Here is a 25505-nt window from a genome sequence, read left to right as displayed (position 1 = left end):
TATACTAGGCAAAGGGTCCCGGTCCAGGATATATATTTGGGCGTTGCCTGCTTAGAGGTGACCTAGAGGGGCTGCAAAGGAAGAGCAAAGGTCTGAACTTTGGAGATGTTTCCGATTTAGGAGGTGGAAGAGAAAGGGGAGAACATCTGAGAGGGAGGATAACCAGCCCGGCGCATGTCAACCATAATAAGGATTTTTTGAATGGATGATGTGGGTCCTATTGGCCCAACGCCTTTGAGTTCCATAATAGGCGTGACTGTGTTTTGTTTCTGCGGCAATCTTCAAAGTGCCCAGAAGAATTTCGGTGTCACAGGCAGCACTTGAAACATATTCCTTGCTGGACGTGGTCGAGACGCCCTCGGTCCGTCGGGTCTCTCGCTGCAGTGCCGCAGCTTGGCCACAGGGGGCGGACTCTGCGGCGGCCTGGAAAACTGGCGGGGGCGCGAGGCGCCGCTCTCTCTCGGGTCAGGCTCTCGGCTCCCGGCTCCCGGCTCTGGCTCCCGGCGCCCGGCGCTGAGCCGCTCCTCGCACGACGCGCCGCCGAGGCGGGCGGGTGTACGGACGCGGGGGCCAGCGTCGTCGGATCCGCCCGCAGTCCGCAGCCCGGCTGAGCCCGGAGGCCGCCCGGATGGAGCCGCCGCTCCCGGTCGGAGCCCAGCCCCTTGCCGTATCCGCCCGAGAGAAGGGGGAGGGGAGGCCGCGCGGGCGGCGGGTGGGGGTCGGAGAGATTGAGGCCACGGCTGGTGGGGTGGGAGCGGGGGCGGCCAGGCCCGGAGGCCGGGCGGGGCGGGGGAGGGAGGCGGGCGTGGGAGGCGCTGCCTCTGGTACAGGGGAGGGAGGAGGGGAATGGGGAGGAGTGGAGGGGGGCGGGGGGCGGGCAGGGGGCGAGAGCCTCCCACCACCCCGCACCGCGCCACCCTTCCCTGGCTGCGCTTCTAAAAGAGACCCTTGACTAGCGCCCGCATACTGTCGAGGGTATGGAGATGAAGGGTCCTCTCCGGGAGCCCTGCGCTCTGACCCTAGCCCAGAGGAACGGGCAATATGAGTAAGTAACCACCTGATTCCCACAGAGGAGGGGAGCCTGCCATTACCTCCCAACCCCAAACCGCGACAAGCCACCCACCGTCCTCCCACTGAGGCCGCGCGGGCAACAGGTTCAGGCCCAGGTGTCAAGTGCAAGTGGTTTAACCACGGGGCTTTCTCCCCAACTTCCAAGCTGCTGGATTGCTCCTGGCAGTGTGGCTCAGTGGGAAGACTCAATGGGCGGGGAAGCAGGAAGCCTGGGTTCTTTGTTCCAGCCTCTGCAGCTGACACATGTTGTGTAACCTTGGGCAAGTCAATAAAGCTTTCTGGGCCTCATCAGTTAAATAAAAACATTAACTGCCTTACCTTATAGCCTTTGGAGTTTTAACTGGGAGAATAATAAATGCGAAAGTGGTTTACAAAAAGGAAAAGTGCTATAGAAACGCTTCATTATTAACCTTACAGAAGTGCCTTTTCTTAACCCCATTCAACTGGTTCCTCCACTCTCCCCACCCCCTTATTCCACTTGCTTGAAGGCATAGTCATTAATTCAGTAATGGTTTAGTGTAGGCCAGTAACTGCCTCACTTATTGACTTGACTGTTAGAAAAAATAATGAAATGTGTAGAAATATAAACGACATTTGGCACTTTATCAGTGTGTTACCTTCCACTCTGCCTTGCACATACGAGCTCAGTAAGTACTGTTGACTGATGCATCAAAAGATTATTTTGATAAGCTATCACCATAGTTACTGATCTCACTCCCTTACCACTAATGCCTCATCTTGAAAGTATCCATGGTGACCACAGTATGTCAGAGGCCCCTCTCCTTGTGTGCCCAAGCCGCCTCCTTTGGTTATTCACTGGTTTCTTGACATCAGAGTTTAAAAATTGTTGATCACTTAAATCCTGCCATCTGCCAACATTGGATTCTGCCTAAAAACAATTTTTCTCAGTCCCCGCTTTTAGATTGTCCGGTCAGTCTGTGTCTATGGTGTCTAATTTACACAGAAGAAATTCCCACTGGCCTATCCTGCCCTTTTCTGAGACTCTTGGTGACACTGTAACTGGACATTGGCTGGTTCTGTGAAGTAGCTCTTCCCCAGCTCCTGCCTGGTCGGTTCTGTTGATGTGGGAAACTCATATCACTTTTCCCAGATTTCACCAAACCTTGAAGGACCAATTTAAGAAAAGTAAATTTAACAGAAAAGTGAATTGAAAAGTGGAACACCACTGCCGCTTCCAAAGGCTAGAACGGATTGGACAGATGTGACCCCCTTGGGCAAATGAGTAAACATTTGTGCCTCGATTTCCTCTCCTGTCAAAAACAAAATGAAGAGGATTGAATAAAATAGCTACATTGTAGAGATGACCGCAGCCAGGGATTTGGTCCCCTGGTTCACTATGTTTGTAATTCTATTCAACTAATAAAGGAGTGAGCAGCGGCCTTGAGATAAATATCCCTTTCTATCTGGACTCTTGTACCAGAAGAACTTTTAAAGGATGGTAGCTCTCCTGACTATTTGTGTCCTCCTCACAGAGAAATCCAATTCTTGTGTTCCAGTTCTTTGTAAGTTATGGGAGAATAGCAACATCTAATACTTAATGGCTTGATATGTACCAGGTACTCTTCTAAGCACTTTTCATAAATTAGTTTATTTAACCCTCACATGAGAGTTCCTGTGAAATAGTCATATCATCACCCCCCTTTTCTAGATATAGAAATGAAGGCACAAAGAGGTTAAGTCACTCCTTCGCAGTTGGGAAGTAGCATAGCTGAGATATGAACCCATGTAACATATCTCAGGATTACATTGTCTGAGAAGTTTCTTTTGAAATCATTTATTGGAGACCCCTAATACTATCATACTATCTATAATCCTCAGGTTCTTGTTTCTTGGGTGCCTTCTCTGACTTGGGTGTCCAGAACTTTTTAACTTTTGGGTTTTTATCCTTGAATTTGAAGCCTATTTAATCTTTAGTTCCGTGGTTCCTGCTATTGAGCATAGGAGAAATTTACTTGCCAGACTAACATTACAATTAAAAATTGTTTTTTTTGGAAACAAAGAATCAAACACTAACATTCATTTTTTTCCAGGAAAATGGATTATGACACAACCTGTTGTTTCATCTTTAACCTTCCTTGAACAAATCAAAGTATTTCCTAGGGATAATGCTGAGTCTGCAGTCACAATTTGTGACTCTTTTCCGTCTGACAACTACCAAATTCTTATTTCCATTGTTTTGCTATATGTCTATTACTTTTCATCTTTCTGTTCTGAAAGGAATGAGTACACTTAGGTAGAATTTTTATGCTTATTCTTAGTCCTCTCTCTTGCTACGGTTACTAAGACATAATAGATATTCAATAAATACTTGTAGAATTGACTTAAATTCCCAGTTTATCTTTGTTTTGTGGTGGGTTTTTTTGGGGGGAGGGGTGCATTTCTTCTTTTATCGAGATGTAATTTACATATAAAATATTAGTTTAAGGTGTACAACATCATAATTTGGTATTTGTATAGTTTGCAAAATGATCACCACGGTAAGTCTAGTTAATATGTATCATCATGCGTAGTTCCTTTTTTTTTCTCTTGGGATGAGAACTTTTAAGATTTACTCTCTTAGCAACTTTCAAATATACATTACAGTATTATTAACTATAGTCATGTTGTTCCTTATGGCCTCATGAATTATTTATCTTATAATAACTGGCCGTTTGTACCTTTTGACCTCCTTCATCTATTTTGCCCACCCCCATCCCCCACCTCTGACAACCACCAATCTGTATCTATGAGTTTGGTTGGTTGGTTGTTTTTAGATTCCACGTATAAGGGAGATCACACAGTATTTGTTTTTCCCTGTCTAACTTATTCCACTTAGCAAACTGCCTTCAAGGTCCATCCATGTTGTCTTTTTTGTGATGGTTTTTAACAACACGGTCCATTTGAAGCTTTACCACTAGTGGTCAGCAGCATTTTTAGTCTACGTTACTTTGAGATTATATTGGTTTTGTGTTCATTTTCCTCAAAATAAGCTCTTCCTCCTTGACCCTTGCTTTGTCAGTCTTTTATCTAGTTTCTGGTCTCCATCTGGATTTATAGGACTCTGCTCGATAAAGGAACTTTGCAGGATGAAAGGGGCCTGCCCCATATTCCTCTTAGTCACCTAAAATAGAAACCCCAGCAAATTAGACAAACAGGATCAGAGCAGAAAGACAGCGTTAATACTTTTATTTCACTTAGTTCTAAGCTATTCCTTGCCCCCAGTTGTCTCCTTCAAAGTTAACACATTTGAAAAAAAAAATTCTAAAAGCTAAAACAACAAGCCTCCCAAGAGACAACAAAACAGAAATCCAACGCTTCAAAACAATGACATTTTTAATGACAGAAGTTGAATGGTTGTATTTAGAAATGCATCTCTGTTTATAGCTTGATTAAGCTAGTTTATTCAACCAATATTTATTGAGCATCTATTAGGCAGGAGACAAAACTGAATACGGTAGGGTCCTTGCTTTCAAGGAGCTCCAATCAGTGAGGAAAATAAATATAACTGTAATGGAGTGTGTAAGTGCTCTATTACAGGAGCAGGCAAAGAGGATGAGGCCCACTGGTTCTGCTAGGGGGTGTGGGGGAAGCTTCACAGGGGAGCTGATGTTTGAGGTGAGTCTCAGGAAGAAAAGAAGAGTGTTCCTGGCAAAAAGAACCACCTGAAGAGTGCTTGATTTGGGGGAAGCTAGGAGATGTTCAGAAAAGCCACTTACCAGTAGATTATACCTTGATCCTGGGCGACTAAGGATAAGCAGTAAATGGAAATTAACATTTCAGGAGTACATAGGAATTTAGAAGTCTCACATTTCATACTGGGGGGCCAAGTTCTTCCGTCATGTTTACCTAAAAATAGCGTCATGAAGGGGCTGGCCCTGTGGCCAAGTGGTTGTTTGCGTGCTTAGCTTTGGCGGCCCAGCGTTCACCGGTTCGCGTCCTAGGCGTGGACTTACGCACCACTCATCAAACCGTGCTGTGACGGCATCCCACATAGAAGAACTAGAAAGACTTACAACTAGGATTTACCAATATGTGCTGGGGCTTTAGGGGAGGAGAAAAAACAAAAGGGAGATTGGCAACAGATGTTAGCTCAGGGACAATCTCTCCTCAAAAAAAAAACCCAGCATGAAGTTGGAAACCAGAGTAAAAACACAAGGGATGTAAAGGCAATCTGGTGATATCTGCTACTTTGTTGGTCACTGGGGTTATTTTGAGCCATCCAGCTGGCTGGGAACCTCCCCTAAATTCTCCATGAACCTGTATATTTGTTTGAAGAGATAGAACCATTCTTTGATAAAAGCCGTGGGAATATAATTGGAAGACTAATTTATGAAATTTCTAATTCATTTCATCAAACTTGAGGAACTGCTGTGTGCCAGGCACTGTGCTAAGTGCTGGAAATCCTATGGTGAAGACAACTGTAGTCCCTGCCCTCGTGGAGTTCACACCTAGCTACTAGTTCTTCACTCTGGTATGCATACTCTGAAGGTGTATTCACTGTAATTCATGCTCATAAGATTGTAAGCTGTTTTTAAGACATAGACTGTTATATGTTCTTTATGGCATAGGACAGTGTCGGTATTCAAATACTGATCACCACTAATATCCTTTTAGACCTAGAGCAACATCTACTTGTCACAATGCTCAGATCCAGAGATCGAGATATAACAAGTCTAATAAATACAGACTAGATTTGTGTAAAACAATATAGCAGTGTATTTTGTTGTTAAATGTTTGGGTTTTTCAGTAGCTATTCGTTGATGCATTCTTCTGTTTCCTAGGTTAATAATCCAGTTGCACGAGAAGGAACAGCATGTTCAAGATATCATTCCTATAAATAGCCACTTTAGATGTGTTCAAGGTACTAGCTTTAATTGCTTAGCTAGTTTTATGATGTTTTTCCTTGGTCATTATTGCATTGTGTGATACCATACATATTTTAAATTTGTCACTGCACATGAAATGTAGTACTCTTTGCATAAAAAGATAACATTACTAACCTACCATTGAGAAGATGATGAATGCTTTGTCAAAGAGTGCTGAATGATTATATTGAAAAAAATATATATATATATATATATTTGTGGATTTAAATGACATCCTTGTGTTTAACTGACACACTGCTCATTGTAGAGTTTCAAGGTTGCTTGGCTTCACACACATTCAGCACTTTCTCCCCACACTATTTGAAATTAAAACAATTGGTAACATGCCTTGCCAAACTGTAATACCTTATATTCAATTGTGCTGAATCTCTAACCTTGACATTGTTGAATCATAAGAAAATTGACTCTGGGGAGGAAATATTTGGCTTCCTGCCCTCAAATTTGGAGACAGAGAACAGATCATCTGTTGTTTCATCTGCTACAATGAGACTCAAAAATTGGGAGGTTTTGTGTAGGAGGTGTTGCTTCTGTCATCTCACATTGCTCTAGAAAGGAAATTGATTACTAGAGAACAAATGCCTTATGTTTCCAGTGGCTCCATTGGCTTCATCAGACAGAAGCATTCTGTATCAGCTGTAGCTTCTTGAAAAACTTGAATCCTACCTTGCATGCGTTCTTTCTTAAACTACACTGAACTTTTTTGATCACAAAAGTAATATATATACCATAAAAAGTTTGGAAAGAACAGACAAGTATAAAGAAAATAAGTAAATTTCCATCCTTCAGAGATAAACACCTAACATTTTCCTTTTTTCTACACATGTAACTTTTAGGGTGAGTGGGACTCATACTATATGTAGTGTTTTGTGCCACATGCCATCATATTATGAGTGCTTTTCCATGCTATTAATAACTATACTATTCCATTTTATGAATGGCCCATAACATAATTATTCCCCTGTGTTTGACATTTGGGTTATTTTTCACTAGTATAAATAGTAATGTGATGAACATCTCTGTACATAAATCTTACTGCACATCTCTTATTTCCTTAGGATTTATTACTGTAAGTAGAAATACTAAATGGGTATGACTTCTTAATACAGCATGTGTTAAGTATTAAAAATACCCACAATGAATAGTATCCACATCGTATAGAAGAAGGAAGTCGTAGACATTTAGCCTGCCTGGTATGAGAGGGACATAATGACCAAGGCACCTGTATGCCATAGTAAGTTGCTGTGGTCACCTCACTTTTCATGGTCTAGCACCTTTGTTACATACCCAGCCTCGTAAGGAGGAGGAAAGCCAAAGAACATGACTTTAGGTTAGTGTTCTACTAATGCTATACCTTTTTGTACTACTTCTAGCGTCTCTTTTACCCTGTTTCTCTTAGTATTGTTTTTAATAAGAAATAGATGGCAGATTGTTAGATTGGAAGCTAGGAAAATATGTGTGCGCACACACAGTAGTCCCCCATGACAAAAGGAACAGTTACTTCCTTGAGTTTTCACATCCATTCTGTTTCCCAAACCGTGCATCTATTTTAAAAAGTCTGTAAATACTCAGGTTTAAAGAATTAAAGTTACTGAAGAACAGTTGTGAACGTATAATACTTTTGTCCTGATGCCCTATTGTCCCTTGCTTCATCATGCTAGTAAGCGTATTGAGACTATTCTCTAACGTTAGACAACTTAGTTCCTTACCAGTTGCTTCTGTTGTTCCTGAATAACGGAGCCAAATATACAATCCAGGATTGTGAGGGAGCTAGAAAAGGCTGAGACTACATCGTCTGGCCAAGGTAGATCCAGGATAATCCAAGGAGTCAGTACCCAGAGTTCAGCTAGCCAGGAGAGTGTACCTGGTGCTGTTGGCCAAATCCAGGGACGGCAGAGAGGAAGAGATGGGTTGGGTCTAGACGCTAGAGATAAAGAAAGGAAGTCCAGGAGAGCCATCAAGAGAAAAGAGAACTCTGAAGTCAGAGACTGTGCTTTGCCCCATTTCATGTTTTATACTTCCCTGTTGGGTGTGGTAGGCCTTGGACCCAGGGTATTAATTGTAGCCTGAAGATGAAGAACTTCAGGTAGGCTCTGCTCCTCTAAGGGGCAGGGGTCGAGGTAATGAGATCCCTGGGAAATTTTCAGAGACGAGATCTGAGTTGACAATGGAATTCACCTCTGCGCCTTTGGGGTCACTTCCTGGGCTTTTTATAAGAATTAGATTATATTAAATCAGTGTGTTATAGTTGAGGGGAATTAAACTCACCTTCAGAACTTGAATTAACATATTGTTCTATTCTGTACTATTAATTTGTCATTCCTTCATTTGCTTTGAGGCGTCCCATTCAGTTACTTGTTCAGATCAGTTTTCTCTTAGTTGAGTTGCTCATAATCTTTAGAACCTAGTGCTATTAAAATCCTTTTTAAAAAATGGTAGACAAAAAAGCAAAGTATTTTTTAAATGTGTTCTGAGACCTAGGAGGAGTCATTGAGAGAAGCAGTGATGTAGTTAGGCATATACTTTTGGTTTTAATGAATGGTTTTCTCTTACTTGATCCTGTTCTTTCTTCTTTTCCTTCAGAAGCGGAAGAAACTCTTTTGATTGATATAGCTTCAAACAGTGAGTATCTTTCTGAATGGAGTTGATTTTCTTTCAACAAATATTTTCTTGAATACCCACTTGTATATTTAAGACACCTTTTTTGGCATATCTTTTATCTTACCACCTTATCCTGTATTCACCATTTCCTTAAGGCAGCCATACAAATTAGCCTTGCCTCCCAAAAACATTTAGGCTAAGCATAAGAAAAAGCTAGTGGCTGGCAAGAATCTTTAAAAAGTTGAAAATATCTGATTTTCTAGTGCTGAACTTCTTTGAGTTACTGGTATTGTTACTATCAATTAATTCATTGCTGTGGAATTGATAATTGTAGGAAGGGCCAGAAAATGTTAAAGCACATGAGGTTTGTGAGTGTTTTTTTTTAACTACTGTTATGTTTTAAGCTTTTTTTTCCCCACCCACTTTTTATTTTTGCATGTTAAATCATAATGTTTTCCTTTATTTGTGGTATTACTTGGGGAGGCTGCAGAGTCCCTCTTGTACCAGGGATACCTTGCTTGTACCAGGCCTATCTTATTTTCTTAAAACAATTTTGGTCTTTTATTTAAGCCCCATCCCCTCAAGGCATCCCTTTATCAGAGGGAACATGGTCTTCCTTCTCACTCTTTCCATTCTTTCGTTTTTATCTGTTTGAAGCAAATCTTCGTGGACTTTCTGTGCAAGCTGTTCTCTGTTTATCATCTAATTGTACTTGTTACGGGCACCTGAATGCTACTGTGACTATTCTGTAGTTGCTACAGAAAAGAGTATGTGACCTCATGAATCTAAATCAAAATGGCTCCTTTATCTCTTGGTTGAATCCTTGGATGAGTGGGACTTGACCCTTAGGCTTGGGGCTATGGGTTATGCATAATTTTGTTTAGACACAGTCCCTCTCTTGGCACTAATAATTTCCATTGAACAGTTTAGGTAGGCTTTTTCTGATTTCGGTTTTATTATTCTTTTCTTTGGTCATGGATTTTGGAAGTCTTAAGGGCTGATCCTGAAAAGCTAAGTAAACCCAGCTGCTGACTTCTACTGCAGTTATCCAAGAGAGCAAATAACTTAATATCTATGTCTTATTGTGCTTAGAAAGGAGAGGGCAAAAACAACACTGAAAAAGCAAACTCTGAGCAAAGGCCGTTCAGCAGTGACTGACATTGCTGCTGAAATAAGATACCAAGATGTCCTGTTCTTGGTGTGGAAATAGATATTTGATCCAAAGCTGAAAAGTTAAAGTGACCTGTGCCTTTTCTCTTATAAACACCTAATTTATGGCATTAGTTTTGTTGGCCTCTCCTACATAGAAATGAGCCATGTGTTGCTCTGTCCAGAGTTCAAGTTACTGGATCATAGGGAGAGAATGGTTAAGTAACCACTTGAGTAAAACCCTTTGTTATTTCTGCTCATTTAATAATATTTGCACTGAAACCAGATTTTATCTTGATCCTTGGGCTTCATGGGTAAACCTTTAGAGTACACAGTATGTTGCAAGAGAGGTGACTGGGTTTGTTAGGCAGGCCTAATTTTAGTGTAAGTGTGTATTCTCCCATTGTGTGGATGTTGGTGCCTGGGTTTGTTAGGCAGGCCTGATTTTACTGTAAGTGTGTATTCTCCCATTGTGTGGATGTTGGCATTAAACATTTTAAAATATTTTTTTCTGATTATGGAGGTAATCTATCTTCATTATATACAATTTGGAAAATTCAGAAAAGTTTAAAGTATCAAATTAAAATTGTGTTCCTGCAATCTAGAGATCACCACTGTAGTTAACAGTTTTATATTTATCTCCTTCCAGTCTTTTATTTATATTTTTACATACTTGGAATGCTTGTATGTAGTTTTTATCCTGCATTTTCTTTTAACATTATATTATGTCCTTTTTCCATGTCATTTAAAATTGTTTAAAAACATGATTTTTAATGACCAGTATTTCACCATAGATATGTGCCAAATTTTATTAAATTAACTCCTTTATAAAACTAAGTCACTGTAAAGGACATGGTATATCCCTCTACTTATTCAGGTTCTCTTTATATCTCTCAGTAACGTTTTGTAGTTTCTTTATATATATCGTGTATTTGTAAGTTAAATATTTTATGGTAGATTTTATTTGTTTGCTGCTATTGTCAGTGGGAATTTTTTTCTCTTATCTTCTAATTGCTTATTACTACTATACCAAGCAGCTATTGAGTTTTAGATATTTATCTTTTATCTAGCCACTTCACAGAAAAATATTTTTAATTTTTTTTAGCTTTGTTTTTCAGTTTTGGTAGACAACCCTAGCCATCTGCAAATAATAATTTTGTCTCCTTTCTAGTAGCTGTAACTATTAGTTTTGGTTCATGTCTCATTACCCAGACAAGGATTTTGAGACCAGTGTTAAATGATGATGATTTTTGGTTAGCTCCTGATTTTAGTGAGAATGCCTCAAGTGGTGCTTCACTGCTGAGGAGATTATTGCCTATTGATTTGACTTTTTTTTTTTTTTTACACATTGGCACCTGAGCTAACAACTGTTGCCAATCTATCTTCTTTTTTGTTTCTTCTCCCCAAAGCCCCCCAGTATATAATTGTATATTCTAGTTGTGAGTGCCTTTGGTTGTGACACAGTTTTTTTAAAACCATATTAAGGAACTGCATTTATTTCAAGTTTGTGTGGTTTTTAAAATTGTGAATGTCTATTGAATTTTATCAAACGTCTTCAGTATTTATAGAGATGGTTGTATTGTTCTTCCTTATTTGACGTGTTGATGGACTGTATTATACTAAACCCTGCCTGATTTTTTCATTATTCAGCAAATATTTGTTGAGCGCCTTCTATTTGCCAGGCACTGTTCTAAGTGCTGCAGAATCAGTAGAGAACAACATAGATAAGCTTGCTGCTCCTGCTTTTGTTCTTGCTTCTGTGCTGTTTGCTACTAGTGTCGCATAGATGCCTGTGGTCCATAAATTCATTCTATAAAAATATGAATGTGCCAGGCTCTGTGCTAGGCTCTAGGGATATAGCAGAAAGCAATATGGCCATGGTACTTCATGAAACTTAGTGCAGGAAACAGACTTTAAACTGATAAGGTATAGATACTTACATAATTGCAGTTTTGATAAATGCTATCAAGGAGAAATACAAAGGGTTTTTAAGAGGACTAACTAAATTAGGCAGGGTGGTAAGGGAAGGCCTCTTTGAAGAAGTGACATTTAAATTGAAACCAGAGGGGCCAAGTAAGAGACAGGTAAAAATGGAGGAGAGATGAGTATTCCAGGTCAAGGGAACCAGATATGTAAAGGCCCCAACTTGGGGAGTAGCTGGGCATTTTCTTTGAAATGAAGGAAGGCCAGGGTACATGGAACGAGGCTTGGGCACCAAGCTAGGATGGGCTAGGGCTAGATCCAGTAGGATCTTGTAAGCTGTGATAAGGAATCTGGATTTTTAGATTTTAAAAATGGGAAGAATATGAGAGATTTTATGCTGGGGTGTCGTCATTTGCGTGGAAGCCAGTTAGAGGCTGTTTCAGTAGTTTAAGCTGGAGAATATGGTGGCAGTAGAAATGGAGAGAAGTGGACAGATTTGATAAATGTTTGGGGAGGTGAAATCAACAGAGGTTGGCTTGGGTGTAGAGGGTGAGAGGAAGAGAAGTGTCATGGATGAATCCCAGGTTTCTGACATGAATGTGGATGATGTACTATTTGGGGAAATAAGAACACTGCAGGAGAAATGAGTTTCCTTTGGGGGTTTATGAATTCAGTTTTAGCTATGTTTAGTTTGAGATTTCTTTGAGACATTTGAGTGTAGATAAATTGGCAGTTGAATATATGCATGTAAAGCTCAGAAGAAAGGTCTGGATCAGAATCACATAGATGGTATTTGAAACCATGCGAGATGATATGTCACGTATAGTAGCCACTAGTTACACGTGCCTCTTTAAAGTGATGAGAAATTAAATTAGAAATTCAGTTCCTCAGTTGTACTGGTTACATTTCAAGTGCTCATTACATGTGTGGTCATTAGTTACCATATTGGACAGCATAGTTATAGAACACATCCATCATCATAGAAAGTTCTATTGGACAATGCTGATATAGAGTGAGAAAAGAGGTTTAGGATTGAACTCTAAGGAACTCTACTCTTTAAAGATTAGATAGAGGAGATACCTTGAAGAGCGCTAAAAATTAGTGACCAGAGAGAGCGAGACAAACTAGGTGAGTATGGTATCATAGAAACTTTTGGAAGAGCCTATTTCAAGCAGTGGCCAACTGCTGATTTCTGCTGATAGGTCTAATAAGATGACTGAAGAGTATCCATTGGATTTAGCAATATGGAGGTTATTGGTGGCCTTATCAAAGCAATATCAGAGGGGTGGTGGAAGCCAAAGTCATATTGGAGTGGATTAAAGAGAGAAATGAGAGGTGAGCACTTGCTCAACTGTGTGTTTTTAAAAGAAATTTGACTGCAGAGGGGAATATAGAGATGGACTGGAGTCGGAGAGACATACGGGGTCCAGGAGATTTTTTTGTGTTTAAAATGGGGAGGATTTAAAACACGATTAAATGTAATGCTGATGGGAAGGAGCCTATGAAAGGGAGAGGTTAAAGATATTGGGAGGACGTGTCTAGGGAGTGATCGTTGAGAGTGAGATTCCTAAGAGAATGAGAGGAGTTGTAATTCAAAGAGAAGGTGGCCTGTGATAGGAGTACTTTTCTTTCTTGTATCAGAAGGGAAAGGAGAAGATGTGCAGAAATACAGGTAAGTTTCCATGTGATGGCTTCCATTTTCTCTGAAGTATGAGGTGAAGCAATCCGCTTGGAATGAGAGGGCTTGAGAAGAGGGCATCCAAAGATTGAGGATAAATGAGAAGATGTGAAATAGTTGTTCCAGATAGTAGTAGGAGACGAGTTGACTATGGGAACTTAGATTGCTTCCCATCATAGAGGGCCCATATGAGGTTGAGGTTAGCAGTCAGTTTATAATGATGGGTGTGTGTGTGTTTTACTGTGTGTGTTGTTTTTTTTTTTTTTTTACTCCCTCTGTGTGTGGTTTTGTTTTTGTTTTTTTTACTCCCTCTGTTTGCTCAGATATAAGTACCGAGAAGGCAGTTGGATTTCTGAGGGTTGGAAGTTAGCCAGTAGGTGCTGTGAAAGAACAGAATAGTTAAGGCACTTCTGGGCTTTTGCAACAGAGTGTGGTGATGGCATCTTTTTGATAAAAAGGGAAGTGAAAGCAGGAGAGAGTGAATGGATATTGACAAAATGGAGAAATCAAGGGGCTGGAGGTTCCCATATGAGCAAGTAAGCTGGAAGGAGTAATAGGTCAGAGTGGGAGATTTGGATTAGGGATTTATGAGGTGGTGGTGTTTCTGTGATGAAACGTCCAGGGTGGAACTGAGGAAGTCCCGGTTGGGACTGAGGGAGTAGATGGCTGAGATGGGAGGGGCAAGGTCATTGGATGAGGAAGTTGAAGGTGTTGCCTGGGTTTTCTGTGCTAATTTTGAAGGGACCCAAAATTAAGACAGGAGTTTGAGTGGAGAGAAAGTCTTAGGAGTCAGGTATTGAATCCTGGATTCAGAAGTTTCTAAGAGGGATGGTAGGTCATCTCATGGCGGAGGGAACGGAAGAAGCTGGTATAGCCCAGTGGGTGAGCCACAAAGGAGAAAAGATTTCTCCTGAGGGAGGAATAGAGGGAATGGTCTGGAGATGGCATTAGGACAAATAAGGACACCGGTCTTAAATTACATAGGGTGTGAGAGACTCTATTAAAAGCGTCCACTTCAGAGGGCTGCAGGAGGAGTGCTACTCTCAGGGGCCAGCCAGTTTGTGCAGGTGACTCTGATTTTCAATCTGGGTGCACATTAGAATCACCTGGGGAGTATTTTAAAAACTACCAGCGCCTGGGCTTCATCTCCAGAGATTCTGTTTTATAGACCTGGGGTGGGGCTCAGGTTCAGTATTTTCTGAAAACGCCTCTGGTAATTCTAATACACTCACAGTTGAGAATTACCGAGAGACGCGGGGAATGTTTAGAGGAGAAGTTGAGGATATAGGAGTGTTTACTGATTACAAAGAGGCCGGGGGGTTTTGGAAGGGAGAAGAGTAGAAGGTTGGGTCATAGGGTAATTTGTCCTCTTTCCCATGCAACATGGTCAGAGAACATCTAGTGTTATTTGGTAAGCAGTTTCTGGAATCTTCTACTCATTAAATGGGTCAGTTTATTTTTTATATTTGCTAAAATGTATCTTTCAAGGATTGTGGGAAAGAGAGAATATGGGGTGTTGTTCTAAGTTTCTGTCAGATAGAAACTGCTGTTGTTAATTTTTTTCTACTTTTTATATAAATTATTTGAGCAAGGGAGTACTACTTGTGCCCTGAAGGAGTTTTCCCTGTATCTTCAAGACTGCTCTTAATTGTCAGTCTTTATTCATACCCCTCTTTTTTCTCCTCCTTGCAGTGGCACCCTCATTAATTTTCTTATCTCTAGTCTACTTGGGTGCCTTCTTTTTCATTTTTTTGTTGATTTTTGTCTTTCTTCTGATCACTAAATCTTTGAAGATAGAAACTGAAGGAAATGCAAAGGAAAAAAGGAGAGTCAAAGGTTCAGAAGAGGATTTCCACCAGAGGAAACTAGGATTTTCATTTCATTTTCTCATCTGTAATTTACAAGTGTGAAAGAATCTGATTGAACAGTCATTGATTAAATGCCTTCTGTCTGTAAAGTCTCACATCATTGTCACCAATAAAGTGACCAACTATCCCAGTTTGCCTGGGACTTTCCCAGTCTTAGCTTTCAAAGTCCTGAATCCTGAGAAGCCGTCAGTCCCAGACAACCTTGGGAGACCATCAAGAGTGTTGTGTTGGATAACCTGTATGTGCAGCCTGCCTCCTGCTCTCAAGGAGCAGATGGTTTCCAGGGGTGTGGGAAAGCAATATATGTAATCAGTCAGTTAAAATAAGAATATAAACAAGTATATAGGCTTCCTAGATCACCATATCCAGACAGTTGATACAGATGATAACTAGAGAGCATCATAAAAAGGAAGACTGTTATATACGAAAGAGACTAAAGTCTTAGATAACTTTGCTTCTACTTATATACTGTTTTCCAATTGGCCATACTTGAACCAGACCACTCCTGAACATAGATCATTATATTACTTTTATAAGTTTATTCAAGACATACAGTTTCCACTTGAGGTAATGAGGTATAGATGCTTCTTTTCAGAATATATCAAATCAATCCCACTATTCTTTTTTTTAATTAGTTTGTAAATTCAATTGTCTAGGTATAATGTGAACCTAGGAACAAACCATCCTGTTTGCTCTATTCCTTTCATGCTTTAGATACTCTTACTATATGATCTGGATTTGAAATGGTAGGGATTTCCAGCTAGGAGATGGGAGGAGGGTGCTTGGGGAATTGGTCTTTTGCTGGAATTTGGAGTACCCTGCATTGATGTTTGAGAGATATATCAGAACATAGAAAACTCTGACTTTTTTAGTATGTGTCATATCGCTACATTGGGCCGTTCCTTTACACAGTTCATCAGCCCCTTAGGTTTCCCTGTTTGCCTCGCCCCCTCCGCCACCACACCGAATCCCTTGATCCTGCAGACATGCTTCCTGCATTAGAGGTCTGGGATCTTTGTGATCTGGACCTTCGTCTGTTAAACTGCTAATGTGAGAATATGATCCCAAGAAAACATTGTATTCCATAGCTATATGTGTATGGATTTCAATTCTTTTTAGGTGGCTGCAAAATTCGGGTTCAGGGGGACTGGACCAGAGAGCGCCGCTTTGAAATCCCTGATGAGGAACACTGTCTGAAGTTCCTCTCAGAGGTCCTTGCTGCTCAGGAAGGTAACTCAAGACTCAGCAGTTTTCTTTCTGCTATTTGAATGAGAGTGAAATTCTGACATGCTGACACAGAGGCAAGCAGCCGTTAGCCAAAGTACCGTATCCCTTGAGCCTTGATAGCTGATTTGTTTATCTTCAGGAATGAACCCAGGGATAGGTTAGGGAACAAGTCTATTCAGCTTTAAGGACACTGAGCCAATTTCCAGAATCTTCAGTGTCATGGTATGGACAGCTTAGTGCAAACTGTAATCCTCCTTCTGCCCCAAAATGATCCCAGATCTGCCCTCATTTTCTTAGTCTCTTCCTTTACATTCACGAATGCTGCTGGCCCCCTGCATTTGAGGAGTGCTGAGTGAATGGCTTTTGGTTATGGTAAATTCCACTCAACAGAGGGCTCCCCAGTTTCTGACCATGACACTTCTCTCTCCAGCTCAGTCACAACTTCTTGTTCCAGAGCAAAAGGACTCATCCAGCTGGTACCAGAAATTAGACACTAAGGACAAACCTTCTGGTTTTTCAGGTACTGAAAAGATTCTTTTCTCCCTGGTTGCTATGTTCATTGCATAGTCAATAGATTTTATCTGGATGGATAAGATAACGTGGATTAATGTCAGTGTCAGACACTTTCTCCTATGGAGTGGCTTTATCGAGTCCATGCCCACTGACTGATGTTCACTCCTGATCCTTTCTGTGGCACGTCAACTCTTCAGGAGCCAGCTTAGCAGAGTGGTAAAAAGTGCAGGCTCCAGGGTCAGACTGCCTGGGTTTGAATCCCAGTTCTGTGACTTACTAGTTATATGACCTTGGTCACATTACCTAACAACTCTGAGCTTTCATTTCTTTTTCTGTAATGTGGGAACATTTTTAATAGTACTGACCTGATGGAGTCTTTGTGACAATGAACTGAGATAATGATATAATCTCTTAGTATCAACCAGGCATTGTGCTAAGTCTTCAATAAATGTTAGCTCTTATTATTCAGGTTCCAAATTAATGTAACTTACTGTTGTTCTAGTTAATATGCCAGTCCTTCAGGGACAGATGTGCTTCTTCCCTCAATCTAAGTTATTGCTACCCTTATGATAACTTTCTGTTTGGTGATGCCACTGAGCAAATAGCGATCAAATCAAAACCACTGAGGGGGCTAGCCCCGTGGCATAGTGGTTAAGTTCAGTGCACTCGGCTTTGGCAGCCTCACTCTGCAGGTTCGGATCCTGGGCGCGGACCTACACCACTCGTCAGCCATGCTGTGGTGACAACCCACATGCAAAATAGAGGAAGATTGGCACAGGTGTTAGCTCAGGGCTAATCTTCCTCAAGCCAAAAAAGGAGGAAGATTGGCAATGGATGTTAGCTCAGGGCAAATCTTCCTCAGCAAAAAAAAAAAAAAAAAAAAAACACCAAAAAACAAACCAAAAAAATCCCGACTGATCAAAGCAAAGCCTTATGTATCCTAGATAAGTTGGATGTTGTCTTTTCCCACCTTTGACTCTTAGTTCTGTGTCCTTCAGGGATTCTTGGATTTGAGGATAATTTTTCATCTATGAATTTGGACAAGAAAATAAATTCACAAAATCAGCCTATGGGGATTCATCGGGAACCCCCACCCCCGCCCCCTTCAGTGAATAGAATGTAAGTCCTATGTCAAAACATTTCCCATGTAGGAGACTTTCCTGTTTAAGGCAGTTTCACTTTTGAATTTCTCATTATTGCTAGGCTTCCACGTGACAAAGAAGCTTCTAACAAGGAGCAGCCCAAAGTGACCAACACCATGCGGAAGCTCTTCGTACCCAATACCCAGTCTGGACAGCGGGAGGGTCTCATCAAACATCTCCTGGCAAAGCGAGAGAAAGACTATGTCAACATTCAGACTTTCAGGTTAGTCTCTCTTCTGCCTACTGAGGTATAGCAGAAAATGGCCTGTTGATATTTAAGGTATTAGTTTAATTAGCTTAATTAAGAATCAAAGTATAATAAAAAGGAATGGTCAGCTGATTCAAGCCCTTGTCTCTATGCTGGTCTATAACATACATATCCAAAATAATGGAAAGGCTACAATTTCCCTTGGATTTTCTAACCACTGGTGATACCATGTCTACTAATGTTTCTGTCCGCTCTTAGAGAACCAGATCAAGCTTACATGTACTAGAGAATTATCCCCTAGCACATTCCATAAGCGAGTGTGTTTATCTGTCTGGCCTGCTGGATTTTTTCCCGCCAATACTGGAAAATTAAAGGCCACCATTACTACTAGATGTTAACATACTTTGGTAGGTTAACTACAAAAAGTTTTGCTCAGTCCTCTTGATTGGAAGATCTGTCTTGGATTCTTTCCTCTGTATTAAATTTTTCATTTCACCTTTACTTACTGATATCTTCTTTTCTGGACCCAGTGTGTCTGGTGCATGCTGTGGTGTGGCGTGTATCCCAGTGTGCAAAACAGCAGTGCTTTTCTTTATTTGTGAACAGCATGTACCCTTATAGTCCAAGATTCTGCTCCCATCTGCTGTCCCATTATGCCTCATTTATTCTAATTCAATCATGACTATATTCCTATGCTAAAGCTTCCAGTTCCTCATATTCCCCATGATGCTTATATTTGTATGTAAACAGTTAAGACAGTCATGAGTTTTCCCTTCTGCTTTCCCCCTTAATACTACATCTGCCTCAACAGAATTTCCTACACAGATGTCCTTGTAGTCCTTTGGGAAGTGAGTTTTTGGATTCAACTACAGCTCCTTACAGAGCACTTATCCATGTTAGATGTGCTTACCTCTTTCGCATCCACAGGCTCTCCCTTCAAGGATGAGTTTGGATGGAGTTTAACTGAAAGGAAATGTGGTAGAGCAATTCACTTTGTGTTTTCTAAATAGAGACTTGATTCCTTTGTGTAGGTTCACCTAATGTAAAATTTAGAGAGAATAAGCCCACTGCCTTTGTGTTCTATGTGCAAGAGATTTTTCTTATGTGTGTGGCAAAAACGTTTTGAGAATTTATGTTGGCTTATTTTGAACATACACCTGTATAGAAGTGATGAGAGAATTTCCATTGGTTCATACTTGACCTTCGTTTTCAAATTATTGTTTCGTATTGTGTATTAGATTTTTTATTGGAACTTGGAACGTGAATGGCCAGTCTCCAGATAGTGGGTTAGAACCTTGGCTGAACTGTGATCCGAGCCCTCCTGATATCTACTGCATTGGGTAAAGAACACGTCTGCACTTTCCTTTTGGCTCTATGTTTGGTGTTAGTTTATGTGACATTTTGCCCTCTTTTTTTTTTAACTATTTGATAAAAACCTACTGTAGACTGTATGTGAGAGTTAACTTGTAGGTCAAATTTGTGAGATGAGAACGGAATGCTACCTAAAATGGTGTAAGGAAGCATCTAGTCCTCTCGAAACCCATAGAAAACTTTGTTCTTAGAAACTGAGGCTTGAGGTCAATTCTAACAGTGACTATTCCTATATATAAGAAAAGCTCCACTGTTATCCCTCTTGGAGGTGTTTGGTTTATGTTTTGCATAGCCTGTGCATATACTTGTGGAGAGTCTTCGAAAACAAAGCTGCTTGTCCGTACTGATCACCTGGGTCAGCAGAGCAGTTCTATAAAATTTCTCTCTCTCCCTTTCCTTTTTTCACCTAATGTCTCAGAGAATGGGACAAGAGGTAGTCAGAGATAATTATGGGATATGTATAGATCTCACATCCTCTCGTTTTCTCAGATTCCAAGAACTGGACTTGAGCACAGAAGCCTTTTTCTACTTTGAATCTGTGAAGGAACAAGAGTGGTCCATGGCTGTGGAGAGGGCTTTGCATTTCAAAGCCAAGTATAAGAAAGTAAGCTGCTAATTATCTTTTTTTGGTATACAACTAAAAAGAACTTGCTAGAAGTTATTCTGTTATCTATAACTTATTCCAAAAGAACAGTTTAGTTGAATTCTTCCCCATGTGTAATATTGAAATATGGCAAACTAATCCTTTATACCTATTTCCTAGAAAAAAATTTTCCTAAGCTTTCTGATCCTCTGTTTTCATTGCTCAGGTAGCTTTTAGGAGAAAAAAAGAATTTTATTATTCTCATAACAATAATTAGCTCAAAATAATTACATATAAAATAACTGATTTGTACAGTAAGAGTTTAAGATTAAAATTGTTCACTGACATGGTCAGAACTGAATGTTCAAACAGAAAAGCAATTTGAAGCATGTGGGTGCGTAGGGTATGCTTTGGAATCAGAGCAAGAATAGGTGTCGTGAAATTTAAATGAGTTCTAAATTTGGTTGTAAGTCAGGAGTAAAGTTGACTTTGGCAAGGTGGGCCAATTTGTTGGTCTTTAGAAGGCACGTGGTAGAGGCTACCACAGGAGTTATTTGAATTACAGGGCTGCTAAGCCCTTTAAAAGGAGTCATCTGTCTGAGTAGTTTTTGTCCACATCTTCTAACAGTTGATGTAGGTAATAAAACTCCTGAAGATGTTGTTCCTTTCATATAGGTCTCTGACTAATACGTTTTTCAGACATATTTCTAGCTCTAGTTCACAGACTTAAAATAATCAAAGTAAAAAGGATTGCTGTCTTATAAATTTTAATTTCTTAGGAAATTGGAAACCAGAAACCAGGAAGGAGAGGCAAAAAGAACAAGTTGGGATACAGGTTTCATATTTATTAATTGGGTTTTTAATGCTGCCTACTCCTGGTAGGCTCAAAACTGATGAAAATAATGGATCTAGAGCTGAGTGTACTCGTTGTCCCTGAAGACTTAACTCTTACTGGTCAGAGCCAAATTAGAGATTCCCCAGAGAAATTTTGTTTCCACTTTATGGAGTCCACTGGGAAATTAGAAGATTTGGATTCAGATTTTGGCATTGTTGTGTCTCCTCGGTGGGAAATCAGTTGTGGGAAGTTAGATATGTGACAAAGAGTAGTAGCAAGAACCTTTTCTAACTCCCTGGAACTCATAGGTTCAACTAGTCCGCCTTGTTGGGATGATGCTCCTGATATTTGCCAGAAAGGATCAGTGGCGATATATCCGCGATATTGCTACAGAAACAGTTGGAACTGGAATCATGGGGAAAATGGTGAGTTACTTTGGAAATGAGCTTGATTATTATTTGTGTGCATGTGAAGTTCAACTGCTAGTTGTGTCTTTGTACTAACTATGAATAATTACTCTTGCTCACAGGGAAACAAAGGTGGGGTAGCTGTGAGATTTGTATTTCACAACACTACCTTTTGCATTGTCAATTCCCACCTGGCTGCCCATGTGGAGGACTTTGAGAGAAGGAATCAAGATTATAAGGACATCTGCGCAAGAATGAGTTTTGTGGTCCCAAATCAGACTCTCCCGCAGCTGAACATCATGAAACATGAGTGAGTGGTCAAGTCTCCTTTAGCCTTTGAATCGTGGGGATGAGAAGAGACTAAACGTGATGAGAGATTGTACAACTGTGAGGAGTGAGGGATTATCATGTAGGTGCTGGGGTCACAAAGAAGAGAGAATTTTTGAGGAATAGCAGATTGATTGAGGCAGAGAAATCCGATTTGCTATCGGAGGAAAGGTTAGTTCTGTTAGTGAGCATCTAAGAGTAATACTGGCCGGGGTCTGTCACTTAGAGTCAGTTTTTATTATAAAATAGAAATGTTCATTGTAATTCTGATAAAAGATAAAATTAAAAGTAAAAATCTCTCATTTCTTATCCTCTACTCTCCCCAGCCAGCCCCTGTCTCCAAAGGAAACCACCAGTTAACAGTTTGGTGTGTATTCTTCTAGAACTGGGCTGTCCAATGTGATGGCCAGTAGCCAAAAGTGGCCGTTGGACACTTGAAAGTAGCTAGTCCAAATTGAGATGTGCTATAAGCATAAACTATATACCTGGATTTCAGAGACTTAGTAGGGAAAATTATAAAATATCTCAATTTTTTAATATTGATTACATGTTGACATGATAATTTGTATATGAGTTAAATGAAATTTATTGTTAAAGTTATTTTCACTTGTTTCTTTTACTTTTTAAATGCAGCTACTAGAAAATTTAAAATTACGTCTGTGATGTGAATTGTATTTCTTTTGAATAGTGCTGTTCTAGACTTTTCTCCATGCACATACAAGCGCACACATACTCGTTATATAGGACTATATTATTCTATTTATTGTGGAACTCTTTCTAAGCCAGTATGTATGTGTATATCTACATTATTCTTTTTAATAGCTGTGACTCATTAAGAATAGGGGTGGTGGAGATTTAAAGACACTAATGGATCAGTAGCATAATATGCAAGAAAGGTTAGTGAAGGATGGGAGTTAAGGATAGAAATGGAAATCAGTTGAGGGATGGATTGGGTGGTAGAAAATGATTAGTTGTAAAGAAATTAATACTGGTAATTAAAATTCTGAGAGGGTGATGTGATTTGGAATAAGTGGTTTGAAATGGGAATTAGTAGGAAAATAAAACATAATTTAAGGGTATTAGAATCAGTAGAGAGTAGGGTAATGGAGGAAAGAATAGGGAAGGGTAGTGATATTGGCCTGTTTCCATATGGTCTCAGCAATTAGGATCATGTGGAATTCTGTTTCACTGTAGTAACGTCAAGGCCTTGACGTTAATGGTCATAAAGTTGCCCTGAAATTCCTTGAATTCATTTCTCTAGGACTCCAGAAATTGCACATTGCATTTAAGATTAGTAAAGAGATCCATGTGCAACTTGAGATAGCTCACAGGAGAATCCATTTTGGTGTGGTAATTTCAGAGTCTCCCCTGTGGGGCTCTCAGCACACCTAGGGGCCTGGTGCTATCATTGGGTGCCTGAGGATCCTGTGGCATGCCAGTCTCCTTCCTGCCTGGGACTTGGACTGCAGATCTGGGGCAGGGCTAGACAGATTGGCTATAGCCCAGAGCCGTGGACCTACTTTTGCTGGTGAGCCCTGCCTGGGAGAGCTGTCATTCAGACCACGCAGACCTTAGTGGAGAGCCTGCAGAACATCAGGGCTCAGAGAGGCAGAAAACGCTCAGATTCTCTTCCCCTAGAGACCTGGCAAGCAGCCAGGCAAAATTTTGAAGCTAGTCCAGCAAATAAACTACATGCTTCTCTCCGGCAGTTAACTCCTTGGCTTCCGAATCCCATACCTATACTGTGTTTGCCTTTGTTCTTCATGAATGAAGTGCCTTCCTCCCACCTATTTTGTAATCCCTGGTCTCTCTCAGGTGTTGATAGTACTTGGCCCCAAAGGATAGTTACCCCTTGTCAGATAGTGATAAATGAATCCTTATCAATCATTACCCATATTTCTTCTCTCCATTCTTCTCTGATTGATTTTTTCTGCTAATTATTGCTACTTTTGTTCATGTGCTTCCTGATCCTCAGTGTTGTCATCTGGTTGGGAGATTTGAACTATAGACTTTGCATGCCTGATGCCAATGAAGTGAAGAGTCTTATTAACAAGAATGACCTTCAGAGACTCTTGAAATTTGACCAGGTAAGTAAATTTTCATTTTGTAGATATTTTCCTGGATGGCAGATAAAATTGTTAGGTTTATGAGATGGATGAGTGGGAGGTGTGTCTTACTTCTAGGAATAGATGGAAAGGTCTCATAGTCTTGGGAAAACAGTGTGACTAGTGATGCAGTGAATACACGCAAGGTTTGTAGTGTTTTTATTAAGTGCTTAGATGGGAGGAGGGGAGATAATGTTAGTGATAAAAGTAAATACAACATTTATTCATTAAGTCTTTATCGAGAAGAGATTTCAGAGATTTATATAAATGAGTTGGAGAATGGGTGGGGTTAATTGGAGAACACTTCCTGGAGGAAGTGGGCCTTCAGCTATGTTGATGTGGTTTGGCAGAGGAAACAGGGAAAGCTGCTCTATGATTACTTGGCAGGCTCAGCAACAGCTTGGAGGTAAAAGAGGGAGGCCCTGTGAGGGGTTGGGAAACACAGAAGAGAAGTTTGTCTGGGATAAATAGCACAGACTGGGATCTGGTGGTAAATGATTGAGAAGTTGGGGCTAGCTGGTTTATAGATGTTAAAACCTGTTGGAAAAGCATTGATTCAGTAACATTTATGTAAAACTTGATATTCAGGAACCTAGTTTTCCATAAATTTGCCTCCAAACCTGGCACATGGCTTGAATGTCTTTAAATCCTTATGTGAACCTTTTTGATCTTCAGACATAGTCAAAATTCAGGTATTTTGCAGTAGAATGGTCTTTGTAGTGAGCCTTTCTTGGCTGTGCCATCCTTCACATTGAGATTAGCTGGCTAATTTCTTTGCATTTCTTCCTCTATCTTGCCTCCAAAGGGGTACAGTTGGAATAAATTCTGAGTCTTATGTAATTCTGGTAAAACATTAGAGTGAGGATAACTTTCAAAACGATCTGTAATGATTCATTGAATTTGGCTTTTGGAGTTATCCATTCAACATTTGTCTGCTTTTTTAAAAAATTAGAGTTTTACTAGATGGTTCCTGTCTAACTTCAGGGAACTTATGATTATTCAGATTTTATTCTTCCATTTTACCCGACCTCTATTGGCAATAAAAAATTAATGATGTACTCATACTAAGCATCCTATCTGTGGGTGAGTTTAGATGCTATGGGAATGGCAAGATTTAATTCTTAAGGTACAGGAATTTTATTATGTACTCTGACAGTTGCAAAGGCTGTGGAACTAGATGCTTAGAAATGGCTAATCAACGTCATTATCACTTATATTAAGATGGCATTACCCTGCTTATGTAATGCTTCTTCCTATCTCTAGCTAAATATTCAGCGCACACAGAAAAAAGCTTTTGCCGACTTCATTGAAGGGGAAATCAAATTTACCCCCACTTACAAGTATGACTCTAAAACAGACCGATGGGATTCCAGGTAAAGTAACAAGAACCTCCTCATGGAATAGGTTAAGGCCTGATCTTATTTCAATTTCTCTGTATTGGTGAAGGGCTAGGAATTTTTTAGGTCATGCCAGAAGCAGATATAAAATCCTAATGGCTCAGTGCTATTACGGAAGAGTATTTAATTCATGTGTACTCAAAAGTGAGCTTATCTAAGAAAGTTTACTTCTGTGTCAGGACTGTTGAAGTTTTGTGGGCTGCCTGCAGTGCCTCAC

General features: G+C 40.3%; 1 protein-coding gene across 3 annotated transcripts in view; it reads left to right on the top strand.

Moving 5' to 3' along the window:
- Positions 1-454: 454 nt before the first annotated feature.
- OCRL (OCRL inositol polyphosphate-5-phosphatase) overlaps positions 455-25505 on the top strand; it is a 45638-nt gene continuing 20587 nt past the window's right edge. For 2 of the 3 annotated variants that reach the window (XM_046673280.1, XM_046673279.1), the window contains exons 1-14: positions 455-667; positions 966-1045; positions 5853-5932; positions 8538-8576; positions 16293-16403; positions 16831-16920; positions 17912-18032; positions 18117-18278; positions 19502-19603; positions 20124-20238; positions 21361-21477; positions 21582-21769; positions 23762-23873; positions 25155-25264. In XM_046673280.1, the coding sequence (XP_046529236.1) occupies positions 629-667; positions 966-1045; positions 5853-5932; positions 8538-8576; positions 16293-16403; positions 16831-16920; positions 17912-18032; positions 18117-18278; positions 19502-19603; positions 20124-20238; positions 21361-21477; positions 21582-21769; positions 23762-23873; positions 25155-25264 (1466 nt within the window). In that variant the 5' untranslated portion in view covers positions 455-628. Of the gene's footprint in view, positions 668-965; positions 1046-5518; positions 5543-5852; positions 5933-8537; positions 8577-16292; positions 16404-16830; positions 16921-17911; positions 18033-18116; positions 18279-19501; positions 19604-20123; positions 20239-21360; positions 21478-21581; positions 21770-23761; positions 23874-25154; positions 25265-25505 lie in introns of those variants that run through there. The other variant, XM_046673281.1, reaches the window with a different exon arrangement.

Source organism: Equus quagga, chromosome 10 (assembly GCF_021613505.1).
Source record: "Equus quagga isolate Etosha38 chromosome 10, UCLA_HA_Equagga_1.0, whole genome shotgun sequence".
Classification (NCBI taxonomy): domain Eukaryota; kingdom Metazoa; phylum Chordata; class Mammalia; order Perissodactyla; family Equidae; genus Equus; species Equus quagga.
The sequence above is the reverse complement of the archived record's forward strand: the minus strand, read 5'-3'. Positions and strand labels throughout refer to the sequence as shown.